The sequence below is a fragment of the Bos mutus genome, chromosome 13 (genome assembly GCF_027580195.1).
Source record: "Bos mutus isolate GX-2022 chromosome 13, NWIPB_WYAK_1.1, whole genome shotgun sequence".
NCBI lineage: Eukaryota > Metazoa > Chordata > Mammalia > Artiodactyla > Bovidae > Bos > Bos mutus.
In genome coordinates, this window is record NC_091629.1 from 80,189,283 (window position 1) to 80,201,690 (window position 12,408).

The 12,408-nt window shown below is 40.2% G+C and overlaps 1 protein-coding gene across 2 annotated transcripts in view; it reads right to left on the reverse strand.

The window, feature by feature from the left end:
• Nucleotides 1-236: 236 nt before the first annotated feature.
• The window catches only part of PLCB1 (phospholipase C beta 1), an 865,816-nt gene continuing 853,644 nt past the window's right edge, over nt 237-12,408 (reverse strand). Inside the window, exon 32 of one of the 2 annotated variants that reach the window (XM_070382002.1) lies at nt 237-3,510. In XM_070382002.1, coding sequence (XP_070238103.1) covers nt 3,283-3,510 — 228 coding nt within the window. In that variant the 3' untranslated portion in view covers nt 237-3,282. The remainder of the gene's footprint in view (nt 3,511-12,408) is intronic. The other variant, XM_070382003.1, reaches the window with a different exon arrangement.

The following is a 12,408-nucleotide window of genomic DNA, read 5'->3' on the forward strand; positions in this document are numbered from 1 at the left end:
AAGGGAGAGTCCTGAATACAGGAGCAACTGGCAAGTTCAATGCCACTCCGGATGGAGGGGTGGACTGGCGGAGTGCTGGCAGCCGGGCCCTTGAGCACAGGCACTGCAGCCTCTGGATTTCCTGCACAGGCACTAAAGCGCCCCATGAGGGTGGGCATTATGGCCCTAAAAACTGGCATCAGAGCTGCTCCCACCTTCCTGCCCATCAAAAGAAGCTTGCTCCCAACACCACGAAATAATAGCTGGGTTGTGTTAAGAAATTTTTATTGTTTCCTTTGGATTTGTGATGAAAGCACATAAAATTACAAGTGGAAGAAACATCATGCCACAAAATTGCATAGAATTATTACAAAAATGTGAATTATGCATTTTAAATAATTTGAGATAGAAGAACCAAAATATGTACATTTTAAGAGCTTCAAATATTTTGTCCTATCTTTTTTTTTCTTCTGAAAAGGCAAAAGTCACAATGTCCAATCCATCACAAACAATATTTATACAGTGCACAAGCGCAACATTAAATTCAAAGTAATGCAAGCAATGGCCCTTTCTTTTGGAATTATTTAATGACTGCTTATCTATCACAGGAGTATTAATTAATGTATGGTGATACTGAAATGTTATAATGAACTGTTAAAAACCAAAACCACATGGCATGTCATTAGAACTTTGAAAATTGGTTTACACGGCCAAAACCACGCTATTCTCAGTAGTGTAAAGGATCAGAGGGGCACAGTCTAATTTAATACACAGTTCTACTCTCTATTATAGGAAAACCACAGTACAGAATTTCACACATTCAACAAGGAACAAGGCAAATACAGAAAGGCACAAACTGCACACCATATAGACCCTTTTTCTTTATCTTACTCTAGTTCAAGTAATATTAATATTATTAAATGATAGTATCACTGTAGTAGTTTCAATGATGCAAGATGGACAGTGTTACACACTAGCCCCACAACTGCAAAAAGTGTTACTGTACAGATTTAAAAATGTGATTACAGGAAATGGCCAAATACAAACGTATTGCAAAATGGTTACAGTCACTAAGATAATGGAATCCAACTACTAAACAGTTTTGTGTAAGTCAAGGTTATTCAACTTCAGTCTATCTCTGGACTAAAATGTGATATGACGTTCTGTAATAATCACCACTGTGTGTTTTGGTTATTAATGCTATTGTTAGTTCATTCTTCTGCAATTTTATACAGTCTGTAATTTTGTTTATAAAAATGCAGCATTCTATTTTGACCATTCTTGCTTCCTTATGATTAATGCCTTTCTTTCAAAGTGCAAAAGTTGAATGATGTACAAAAGTGTTCTCATTCAGTAGAAGTGAAGCTTTATTAAGTGTCTAATTAACACCCCAAATCCTTTAGATCAAAATATAATCATCTCCAAAGGGGATGGGATTTTTTTCCCCTTGTGTCTCCCTAGATGTGTTTTTTTTAATCAAATACTCTTTCCTAATGTTTAAACTAAGCCTTCATTTTGATTAAAACTTAATCGTGATCCCTAGTTATTGCTTAAAGTTAAATAGAATAATTTTCATAAAAATATGAAATTCTTGAAACACAATTTTCAGGACACAACTAGCTTTTGTGTTTTAAAATGTTTTGCTAAGCTACAATCAGGCAGGTTTTTTTAAAGTAAAATAAAACTGAGCATCTTGCTTCAGGCCTTTAACTTCAATGCTACTTGTGTTACTCTCTTAATTATATTTTCCTCTATATAATTATTCTCTCTTAAGACCTTTCAATAATGTTTTAGATCCATTTTATTATAATATAATTTGTTTCTCTTACACCACTTAACATAGGAACTTAATTAAAAAACAGTTAAGTGAATTAAATGTACATAGCAAATATATAATGAAAGATTTTTTAATGTGAGAAATAAATTGAAATCTGTCAGACATAAAAGTTATGGAAAATACTAATACATTTCCATATTGCTGTCCTATATATTTTTGTATATTCTTACCATTAAAACAAGCTTAAAATACTTAAAATCCAGTTTTTGATCTTGCAAAATACACATCAAAACCATATTCTAAGTTTTCAATCTACCTCAACTTGCATCAGAATCTGTCAACTGTTTCTTAGAATTTTGACACAATTTAATTTCCATATAATCTATATGTTTGACCGTTTTCTTCTCTATGTTGAATTTGGTTTTAAGTCTTGTGGAAGAGATTTGGGTCATTGCCAATTAAGAAACTCATATCCAAACTCATATGAATGTGTGTGTGCTGTGTATGCACTTATATGGCTGAGTGCATATATATATACATGGAGATTAACTTGTAACATTTATATGTAGGTCTGTGTAGTCTCTAGATAAATATTCAATCTTTATCTCTGTATTAAAATAAAGGAACCATAAAGAAGTCAGACAGCAAAATGACTGCTGGAACCTGTTCACTCTGATTGAATCTCTGCTCAACAGACATTGGCTCAATGAGTTTTATTCAACTGAACAGATCTTTGCAGTTTTTTTTTTAATGATTTTAGGCCAAGGACCAATGAATACCCAGACTCTGAGTGCAATAGTTGACTCAGATAGCACACTGCCTGGAAGTGTGCAGCCACCTTGCTCATGCAGCCAAATGTACAAGCCATGTTGTCAAGTCTGGAGATGGCTTCACTGAACATCAAGGCAGAAAGCCAGCATATTAAGTCACTGTGGTATCCAATAAAGCCGTGTCAGCAACAAGTACATTGATGCCTCTATGATAAACAAATCAGCAAACAGCAAGCCACCAGTGCTTGCAAAGCAAAGGATGAAACAATTTAATACGCATGTTAACCCAAAGATATGGTAGCTGAGGGGCAGTTAGGGGAAAAAAAAGCTCAAAGTTGGCTGTGCAATAGTGTTAAATAATGCTATGCATTTCTCAACTATTTCTATTACTTTGACATACTTTACACCAGAGCTTCAAATAAAAACATGAGCTTGCTTTTCTTCAAAGAAGACACTATCCTTCATTAAATGTTCCATTGAGCCTGGAAGTTACCTGCTTTGAATGTACTATTAGAAAGAAAACCAGAAGCCCACATACATGCACTCTTTACTAGCAGATCTGCAGTAGTTTCCACATGACACATGGAGCTTGGGCACAGGAAGCTGCATGGATCCTTCTGGAACTCTCCCTCCAGGTGGATTTTAATCTAAGGGATGCCTCTCAGGAAGATGCTCCTGGGCAGTGATCTTTGTAAGAAGAGAGAGTTTGATGGAGCTGGAGCGACAATGCGTGTTCTGAAGGCCTGGCAGGAATGATCACAGAGGGGTATCAAACTCTTTTCCTGGGTTTTCTCCTTCCAATTCTTCACTGGAAGGAGGCTTCTGGTTTAGTTTTCCAGAGTCTGAGGTCATCAGGGGAGGGGCAGAGCTGTGATTGCTGTCTTCACTAATCTTCCCTTTCATGGCTTCCTGCACAAATTCCAAAATCTCCAGGGGCAGCCTTTTGAACTTGTCTTGGTATTCCTGCTCCAGTTCCACCTGTAGCTGGGAGACAGCAAGAGACAGAGGGTGATTTTATGTCATTTAGGTTTCTATGAACACCCATGGAGGAGCTCCTTGAGAGATGGACAAAGACTGCGGAGGAATCAATTAATTTTAATGTCATCCACTGGTCCCTACTACGGAAAATTCTTCAAGGATGGAAATACCAGACCACCTTACCTGTCTCCTGAGAAACCCGTATGCAGGTCAAGAGGCAACAGTTAGAACCAGACATGGAACAATGGCCTGGTTCAAAACTGGGAAAGGAGTATGTCACGGCTTTGTATTGTCACCCCACTTGTCTAAATTCTATGCAGATTACAGCATGTGAAATGCTGGACTGGATGAATCACAAGCTGGAACCAAGATTTCCAGGGAGAAATACCAACAACCTCAGATATGTAGATGATACCACTTTAATGGAAGAGAGTGAAGAGGAACTAAAGAGCTTCTTGATGAGGGTGCAAGGAGAGGGTGAAAAAGCTGGCTTAAAACTCAACAATCAAAAAATGAAGATCATGGCAACCAGTTCCATCACTTCATAGCAAATAGAAGAGGAAAAACTGAGAACAGTAACAGATTTTATTTTCTTGGGCTCCAAAATCACTGCAGATGGTGACTGCAGCCATGAATTAAAAGATGCTTGTTCCTTGCAAGAAAAGCGATGACAAACCTAGATAGTGTATTAAAAAGCAGGTACATCACTTTGCTGACAAAGGTCTGTCTAGTCAAAGCTATGGTTTATCCAGTAGTCATGTATGGATGTGAAAGGTGGACCATAAAGAAAGCTGAGCAATGAAGAACTGATGCTTTCAAACTGTGGTGTTGGAGAAGACTCTTGAGAGTCCCTTGGACTGAAAGGAGATCAGACCAGTTAATCCTAAAGGACATCAGTCCTGAATATTCACTGGAAGGACTGATGCTGAAGCTGAAGCTCCAATACTTTGGCCACTTGATGTGAAGGCCCAACTCATTGGAAAATACCCTGATGCTGGGAAAGATTGATGGCAGAAGTGGGTGATAGAGGGTGAGATAGTTGATGGCATCACTGACTCAGTGGACATGAGTTTGAGCAAACTCCAGGAGATAGTGAAGGACAGGGAAGCCTGGCGTGCTGCAGTCCATGGGGTTGCAATGAGTTGGCCATGACTTAGCAACTGAGCAACAACAATAACAACTGGTTACTTACAGAGAAGATGTAAATCCGAGGGGAGTTGGACATGTCATTTGTCCTTACCTAAAAGTCAATTCTGAGTTATGTGTGGCAAAATAAAGTTAAAGGCCATTTATTTAATATAAATACATACATGCAGAGGTGGGTCTGCTGAAAAAGTTTACAGAAGTAATCTGCCATGATGTGAAGTTCTTAAATTTAGAGACTGGCAACTCCTGATAGCTGGGGGTGCAAAGTCAGCCAGAAGTCAGGCTGTGAGAGCCAAGGAGTCCACTGGAGTCGACAGATGGTCAAGGAGTGGGCTTTATGATGTGCAGCCTCACCCAGAGGCTGGGGAGCCAACACTTCTACTAAACAGGAGCTCAGTGCGTTTCACAAACCCGGCATAGTTAGGCAACCAACTTGAACTTTATAGTGACTTCTTTTAACATCTCTTTATTCTGATTCCTTTTTTAATTCTAATTTTTATTTGCCTTGTAAACTGTTTCTGTTGAATTTTAAACTGCCTTCAGATTTATCTGTTTAATGTTCTGGACAACTTTTGGTATTTCAAAATTATAGAACTTTTCTTCAAATGCAGACGTACGGTGGCCTCAGCCATAAAACAGGTAAAAGCCTGGAGTCTGGCTGAAATGGGGTGAGGGGAGGTGCGTGCTGCCTGCTGGGAAGCTCTGCTGAGCAGAGTTCAATTGAAACCCAGAATCTTGAATAGAATTCTCTTTATTTATTGAATGGTAAGCAGGGGGCTTAATCTTAGAAGCCGCATGTGAGACCAAATGCTTTTTCTAAATGCCCAAGATCTTGCATTTCTCAGCAACTCACGGGTAATTCCCATGTGGATGTGGCTGATTGGTCCCTGATTCAGACACCCTGATGATCTTCCTGTCCTGGTTCTACTCTGAGCTCCCAGTTTTGCTTTGGTCTTGACTTGGCTGTATGTCTTCCATCTGCAACTTCAGGGCAGTCTGAATGCCGAGGAACACTGAGGGCACAGACAGTCCTCAGGGTACCTGCCCCACCATGTCCTGATTCCCTTTTCTCACCCACATTCTGGACAGCACCAGCAGCTTGAAACATCCCCTTTAGTTCACTTGCTTTTTCTCCTTGCTTCTATGCCAGGGAAGTATGGCGAACTTTGTTATTTAATACTGATCAGTAATCCCTTATCTGCAATTCTAAAATCTCCGAGGTTCTATAATTAAGAAGCTTAAAAATTTGTCACAAAATGGTCTTTGTGACACTAATTGATATAAGCCTATTTATCAGTTCAGTCCAGTCGCACAGGCGTGTCTGACTCTTTGCAACTCCATGGACTACAGCACACCAGGCTTCCCTGTCCATCACCAATGCCCAGAGCTTGCTCAAACTCATGGTCATCAAGTTGGTGATGCCATCCAACCATCTCATACTCTGTCATCCCCTTCTTCTCCTGCCTTCAATCTTTCCCAGCATCAGGGTCTTTTCCAATGAGTTGGCACTTCGCATCAGGTGGTCAAAGTATTGGAGCTTCAGCTTCAACATCAGTCCTTCCAAAGAATATTCAGGACTGATTTCCTTTATTATTGACTAGTTTCATCTCCTTGCAATCCAAGGGACTCCCAGATAGTCTTCTCCAACTCCACAGTTCAAAAGCATCAGTTCTTTGGTGCAGTTTTCTTTAAGGTCCACGTCTCACATCCGTACATTCAGTTGAGTTCAGTTGCTCAGTCATGTCCGACTCATGTGATCCCCAAAACTGCAGCACACCTGCCCATCCAATCATGATTACTGGAAAAACCATAGCCTTGACTAGATGGTCCTTTGTTGGCAAAGTAATGTCTTTGCTTTTTAATACGCTGTCTAGGTTGGTCATAACCTTCCTTCCAAGGAGCAAGCGTCTTTTAATTTCATGGCTGCAGTCACCATCTGCAGTGATTTTGGAGCCCAGGGAAATAAAGTCTGACACTATTTCCATTGTTTTGCCATCTATTTCCCATGAAGTGATGGGACCAGATGCCATTATCTTCATTTTTTGAATGTTGAGTTTTAAGTCAGCTTTTTCACTCTCCACTTTCACTTTCATCAAGAGGCTCTTCAGTTCTTCTTTGCTTTCTCCCATAAGGGTGGTGTCATCTGCATATCTGAAGTTACTGATATTTCTCCTGGCAATTTTGATTCTGGCTTGTGCTTTATCCAGCCCAGCATTTTGCATGATGTACTCTGCATATAAGTTAAATAAGCAGGGTGACAATATACAGCCTTGTCATACTTCTTTCCCAATTTGGAACCAGTCTGTTGTTCTATGTCCAGTTCTAATTGTTGCTTCTTGGTCTGCATACAGATTTCTCAGGAGGTAGGTAAAGTGGTCTGGTATTCCATCTCTTTTAGAATTTTCCATAGTTTGTTGTGATCTGCACAGTCAAAGGCTTTGGCATAGTCAGTAAAGCAGAAGTAGATATGTTTCTGGAATTCTCTTGCTTTTTTGATCATCTAGCAGATGTTAGCAGTTTGATCTCTGGTTCCTCTGCCTTTTCTAAATCCATCTTGAACATCTGGAGGTTCACGGTTCATGTACTCTTGAAGCCTGGCTTGGAGAATTTTGAGCATTACTTTACCAACGTGTGAAGTGTGTGTTAGTCGCTCAGTTGTGTCCGACTCTTTGTGACCCCTAACTTGTGAGATGAATGCAATTGTGTGGTAGTTTGAACATTCTTTGGCATTGCCTTTTTTGGGGACTGAAATGAAAACTGACCTCTCAACTCCTGTGGCCACTGCTGAGTTTTTCAAATTTGCTGCAATATTGAGTGCATTCAGGTATGGCCTAAATCAAATCCTTTACGATTATACAGTGGAAGTAACAAATAGATTCAAGGGATTAGATCTGATAGACAGAGTGCCTGAAGAACTATGGATGGAGTTCATGACATTGTACAGGAGGCAGTGAACAAGACCATCCCCAAAAAAAGAAATGCAAAAAAGACAAAATGGCTGTCTGAGGAGGCCTTACAAATAGCTGAGAAGAGAAGAGGAGCTAAAGGCAAAGGAGAAAAGGAAAGATATATCCATCTGAATTCAGAGTTCCAAAGAATAGCAAGGAGAGATAAGAAAGCCTTCCTCGATGATCAACATAAAAGAAATAAAGGAAAACAATAGAATGGGAAAGTCTAGAGATCCCTTCAAGAAAATTAGAGATACCAAGGGAACATTTCATGCAAAGATGGGCACAATAAAGGACAGAACCGGTATGGACCTAACAGAAGCAAAAGATATTAAGAAGAGGTGGCAAGCATACACAGAAAAACTGTACAAAAAAGATCTTCACGACCCAGATAATCACGATGGTGTGATCACTCACCTAGAGCCAGACTTCCTGGAGTCTGAAGTCAAGTGGGTCTTAGGAAGCATCACTATGAACAAAGCTAGTGGAGGTGATGGAATTCTACTTGAGCTATTTCAAGTACTAAAAGACGATGCTGTGAAAGTGCTGCACTCAATATGCCAGCAAATTTAGAAAACTCAGTAGTGGCCACAGGACTGGAAAAGGTCAATTTCATTCCAATCCCATAGAAAGCCAGTGCCAAAGAAATGTTCAAACTACTGCACAATTGCACTCATCTCACATGCTAGCAAAATAATGCTCAAAATTCTCCAAGTGTGGCTTCAACAGTACATGAACCAAGAACTTCCAGATGTTCAAGCTGGATTTAGAAAAGGTAGAGGGACCAGAGATCAAATTGCCAACATCTGTTGTATCATAGAAAAAAGCAAAAGAATTCCAGAAAAACATTTACTTCTGCTTTATTGACTATGCCAAAGCCTTTGACTGTGTGGATCACAAGAAACTATGGAAAATTCTAAAAGAGATGGGACTACCAGACCACCTGACGTGCCTCCTGAGAAATCTGTATGCAGGTCAAGAAGCAACAGTTAGAACTGGACCTGGAACAACAGACTGGTTCCAAATCAGGAAAGGAGTACAACAAGGCTGTATATTGTCAGCCTTCTTATTTAAGTTATATGCAGAGTACATCATGGGAAATGCTGGGCTGGATATAGCACAAGCTGGAATCAAGATTGCTGGGAAAAATACCAATAACCTCACATATGCAGATGACACCACCCTTATGGCAGAAAGTGAAGAGGAACTAAAAAGCCTCTTGATGAAAGTAAAAGAGGAGAGTGAAAAAGCTGGCTTAAAACTCAACATTCAGAAAACTAAGATCATGGCATCTGGTCCCATCACTTCATGGGAAATAGTTGGAGAAACAATGGAAACAGTGACAGACTTTATTTTGGGGGGCTCCAAAAGCACTGTAGATGGTAACTGCAGCCATGAAATTGTAAGATGCTTGCTGCTTGCAAGAAAAGCTGTGACCAATCTAGACAGCATATTAAAAAGCAGAGACATTACTTTGCTGACAAAGGTCCATCTAGTCAAAGCTATGGTTTTTCCAGTAATTATGTATGGATGTGAGAGTTGGACTGTAAAGAAAGCCGATTGCCAAAGAATTGATGCTTTAACTATAGTGTTGGAGAAGACTTTTGAGAGTCCCTTGGACTGCAAAGAGATCAAACCAGTCAATCCTAAAGGAAATCAGTCCTGAATATTCATTGAGAAGACTGATGCTGAAGCTGAAGCTCCAATAGTTTGGCCACCTGTTGCAAAGAACTGACTCATTGGATAAGACCCTGATGCTGGGAAAGATTGAAGGAGGGAGGAGAAGGGGATGACAGAGGATAAGGTGGTTGGATGGCATCACCAACTTGATGGACATGAGTTTGAGCAAGTTCCGGGCCTTGGTGATGAACAGGGAAGCCCGACGTGCTGTAGTCCAAGAGGTCACAAAAAGTCAGACACTACTGAGCAACTCAATTGAACTGAACTGAGTGCAGCACTTTTACAGCATCATCTTTTAGGATTTGAAATAGCTCAACCAGAATTCTATCACCTCCAGTATTTTTGTTTGTAGTGATTCTTCCTAAGGCCCACTGACTTCGAACTCCAGGATGTCTGGCTCTACATAAGTGAGCACACCATCATGGTTATCTGGGTCATTAAGATCTTTTTTGGTATAGTTCTTCTACCACCTCTTTTTAATATCTTCTGCATCTTTTATGTCCATCCATTTCTGTCCTTTATTGTGCCCATCTTTGTATGAAATGTTCCCTTGGTATCTCTAATTTTCTTGAAGAGATCTCTAGCCTGTCCCATTCTATTGTTTCCCTCTCTTTCTTTGCACTGATCACTTAGGAAGGCTTTCTTATCTCTCCTTGCTATTCTTTGGAACTCTGCATTCAGATGGATATATCTTTCTTTTTCTCCTTAGCCTTTTGCTTTTCTTCTCAGCTATTTGGAAGGCCTCCTCAGACAACCATTTTGCCTTTTTGCATTTTTTTTCTTGGGGATGGTTTTGATCACCACTTCCTGTTCTGATGTCACGAAACACCGTCCATAGTTCTTCAGGCACTCTGTCTATCAGATCGAATCCCTTGATTCTATTTGTCACTTCTACTTTATAATTGTAAGGGTATTTATAATCATAAGGCTATTTGTAATCATTGTTTAATCCCACTTCATGTGAATATCCATACATGGTACTGTAGCTATATTAATTTGCTTGATTATGAGGGTGACCCAGGCCCCCTTGGGGTATATCATGCTTATGGTATATGCATCATATTCTCTTTCTAAAATCAGCAAATTTATGAATTTTGAAAAACAAGACGCCCCAAGAGTCTTGAATTGTGGATATATTTAAATGACCTTTTTTTTTCCTTTTCATATCAAAAAGTACCTAATAAAATTGCTTGGCCTGAGTATTGAAAGTTCCCTATTCTCCTCAAATATTAAATGTCGGGCATTTATGAATATGTTTTGCTGGCATATGAATTCCAATCAGCCAGGAAGGAAGCGTGCTATGACAGTGATACCCACAGGGCCCTGAGGGTCACACTGCCATGATGGTCAAGTCACCTTCACAGACAGCTGCACCCTCAGGGTCAGGGGACAGACCATGGGAGGATCAGACGCAAGACCATGGCCAGTTCCTCCCCAGGTTGGGTTTTTACACTGTCCCACTCAGGCATAAGTGAAATCTCAGTGTGGTGTCTGATGTTTTCCATTTACCTCCATCCTGACCTCATCATGGATTTGCCTCAGTTTTAGTTCAGCAACATGGACAATTAAAGTTTTGCTTCCAAGGAATGTAGGGAAAAGGAGGAAAGCATGGAGCCCTGTATTTAAGAAACAGCAGATTTCATTTAGGTTAGTTTGGGCAGCCTTCAGCTATAAATATATTGTACCTGACCTAGCAACCAATTTCTCTTAGATGACTGGTAGACAAGACCGCATGGTGCCTGGTAGGCTGTTACTTTTTTTAATTTATGAAAAAAAAAATGAAATGTGAGAAAATGCCAAATAAACATTTAAACTAACATTTTCTAATAATATTTTAATAATCTAATTTAATAATTATGATTTTGTACCCAGTTCAGATATGTGGCTATTTTTTCTCACACCACCAAGCAATCCTCTGTGACCAGCTGGGTGTCCTACAATTAAACTCAGTTCTGACATGATTTACCTGGAGATAGAGTCAGATCACACAGTTTAGGGGCTCAGTCCACAAGACTGTGCCCTGCCCTCACCCCCACCCAACTTTAATGCGGATCTTAAGTCCAGGTTGCCACCTGTACTTCTGCCCGACCTGCTCTAGTTTGGAGGCTCCCAGAAGCCCCTCACTGGGATCTGTTTCTTTGAGAACTTAGCGAAACATTTTACTTACTAGATCATCGGTTTATTATAAAGTGATTTAACTCAAGAACAGCCAGATGTACAGAACAAGGTATGGGAAAAAGGCACAGAACTTGCGTGACCTTCCCAGGTGGGCCCCTCTGCCCAGTCTCCACCTGTTCACCAACCTGAAGAGCTCTGAACCCAGTCCTTTGGGTTTGTGGAGGTTTCCTATGTAGTCATGACTGATGTCACTCCTTGCCTTTGGTGACTGAACTCCATCTCCAGACCCTCTTCTCTCTCCACAGGTTGAGAGGAAGTACCTGAAAGTATCAACCCTCCAATCACTAGAATGGTTCCCCTGATAACCAGTCCCATCCTTAGGTGCCTCCCCTAAATCACCTCCCTAACATAACAGAAGGAGAAGGCAATGGCAACCCACTCTAGTACTCTTGCCTGGAAAATCCCATGGACGGGGGAGCCTGGTAGGCTGCAGTCCATGGGGTCGCTAAGAGTCAGACACGACTGAGCGACTTCACTTTCACTTTTTACTTTCATGCATTGGAGAAGGAAATGGCAACCCACTCCCGTGTTCTTGCCTGGAGAATCCCAGGGATGGGGGAGCCTGGTGGGCTGCCGTCTATAGGGTCGCACAGAGTCGGACACGACTGAAGTGACTTAACAGTAGCAGCAACAGCAGCAACATGACAAAAGACACCTTTATTGCTTTTAATACTTAGGAATTCCAAGGATTTCAGGAGTTCTGTGCCAGGAACTGGGATGAAGACCAAATGCATATTCCTTATTATAAATCACAATATCATGATAATAATAATAATCTAATTGTAATTTTTTAAATTTAAAAATTGATCCAATTGTGGCTAAACTATAATTTTGGTAGATTCCTCCTTTTATCATGGGTTAGTTTATTATGGGTTTATTATGCTCTAAACTATTGTAATAAATCCAAATGATTAATTTATAAGCTAAATTAAATGTACATTAAATTGCCATA